Genomic DNA, 2,138 nt, shown 5'->3' with positions numbered 1-2,138 from the left:
ACACAGGTACACATACACACATAGACACACACACAGGTACACATACACACATAGACACACACACAGGTACACATACACACATAGACACACACACACAGGTACACATAGACACACACACCATATCACCAAGGACTGGCTGGAGTCTCACCTTTGTTTTTCTCTCTGCTCAGGGCGAAGACCATCAAGAACACTGCCTCAGTGAATCTGGAGTTGACTGCTGAGCAATGGAAGAAGAAGTATGAGAAGGAGAAGGAGAAGACCAAGGCCCAGAAGGAGACAATTGCGAAGCTGGAGGCTGAGCTTAGCCGGTGGCGCAATGGTTAGAGCGGGATCCCATGGGAGTGAGGGACAGTGGCTTCGGGACAGCCCTGTCTAGGAGTGTTTAAGGCCAGCAACCTCTGGAAGCAAGGCTGTGGGAACGGAGCCTGAGGGCCTGGAGATCCTGGCTCTGGGGAGTCGCCAGGGTGGACTCAGGCCACTTGCCCTGCTGCCGTGACATGACACCTAGCTATAGCAATTCAGGGATGAAAGTGTCTACGCTGGCTCACAGTCTGAGAGTACAGGGAAAGGTGTGGTGGCAGGAGCAAGAGGCAGCTGCAGTCAGGAAGCTGCCCACATTTAAGGTGGATCTGCCCTGTGCTGCCCACATTTAAGGTGGATCTGCTCACTTGAACTAACTCAGTCTGGAAACTCCCTCTTAGACATCCAGAGGTTTGTCGCATAGGTGACGCTAGATACTGTTGCTAGATACTGTGGGGTTGATGATTTTAACATCCACACGGTCTTTCCTCTCCTGTCCGTCTGTCAGGAGAGAATGTGCCTGAGACTGAGCGCCTGGCTGGAGAGGACTCAGCTCTGGGAGCTGAGCTCTGCGAGGAGACCCCTGTGAATGACAACTCATCCATTGTGGTGCGCATCGCACCTGAGGAAAGGCAGAAATATGAGGAAGAGATCCGCCGTCTCTACAAGCAGCTTGATGACAAGGTGAGTCCGCATTGTGCAGGGAGCGGAAGGCTGACATGCGAGGTCACAGAGCTTGGGCCATTCTGCTGCCAGGCCTGATGACCTGAATTGCATCCAGGGCCCCACCTGGTGAAAGGAGAGAAGTGACGCCCACAAGTGCTTCTGACTTCCCTGTGCACATACCACTCAAGTCCACGCACACTGTAGCTGGTCTAAAAGTTGGTTTGTATAACCATGATGATGTGGAAAATGAGTTTTAAAAATAGAAGAACATGAATAATACTGGTCATTATCACGTAGAGACAACACTTAATGTTTAACTCCTCTTCGTGTATCGTGCAGCTGAGGTATATATACAGTTGGAGTCATTTGCACCTAATAGCTTTCTTTTAGATGGTCTCACATTTTAGGTGAGCCTCAAACTCTTGATTCTCCTGCCTCAGCCTCCTTGGTGCTGGGGTTACCAGTGCGGCCACCCTGATGGACTCCAGTCTTTTAGGTAGCATCACATTACAAGTGGTTTTCCGCCCCATTAACGATTCTTCATAAACATGTCTGTTTGGAGCTAGTTCACTTGGTGGAGTGCCTGCCTGGGATGCACAAAGCTTTGGCTCAGTCCCCAGCAGCGTGTCATGCCAGGCACATTACATGGAGGCACACGCCTGTACTCCTAGCACTGGGGGCTAGCTCAAGGCAATCCCCAGATACATAGGAAGTTTGAGGCCAGCCTGGACACCCTGTCTGGAAAAAAATTTTTTTCAAATAGATATCCAGGCCATTTTTCAAAGTGGATTTGGTTATTATGCATAAGCTTTCCGACTGGAGAGACGGCTCGGGGGTTAAGAACACTGGCTGCGGGGCTGGTGAGATGGCTCAGTGGGTAAGAGCACCTGACTGCTCTTCCAAAGGTCCAGAGTTCAAATCCCAGCAACCACATGGTGGCTCACAACCATCCTTAACGAGATTTGGCGCCCTCTTCTGGAGTGTCTGAAGACAGCTACAGTGTACTTACATATAATAAATAAATAAATCTTAAAAAAAAGAAAAAAGAAAAGAAAAACCATAAATTAAAAAAAAAAGAGTATTACTGTCTGCTCATCCAGAGACCCCAGGTGTGATTCCAAGCACCCACAAGAGGACTCACAACCATCTGTCATTCCAATGCCAGAGCACTC

At 49.4% G+C, this 2,138-nt stretch overlaps 1 protein-coding gene across 1 annotated transcript in view; it reads left to right on the top strand.

Moving 5' to 3' along the window:
• Kif5a (kinesin family member 5A) overlaps positions 1-2,138 on the top strand; it is a 38,291-nt gene that overhangs the window by 21,992 nt on the left and 14,161 nt on the right. Inside the window, exons 11-12 of the mRNA XM_021173508.2 lie at positions 171-319; positions 809-984. Coding sequence (XP_021029167.1) covers positions 171-319; positions 809-984 — 325 coding nt within the window. The remainder of the gene's footprint in view (positions 1-170; positions 320-808; positions 985-2,138) is intronic.

This window comes from Mus caroli, chromosome 10 (genome assembly GCF_900094665.2).
Source record: "Mus caroli chromosome 10, CAROLI_EIJ_v1.1, whole genome shotgun sequence".
Lineage (NCBI taxonomy): Eukaryota > Metazoa > Chordata > Mammalia > Rodentia > Muridae > Mus > Mus caroli.
Note: the sequence above shows the minus strand (reverse complement) of the source record. Positions and strands in the feature narration are given on the sequence as shown.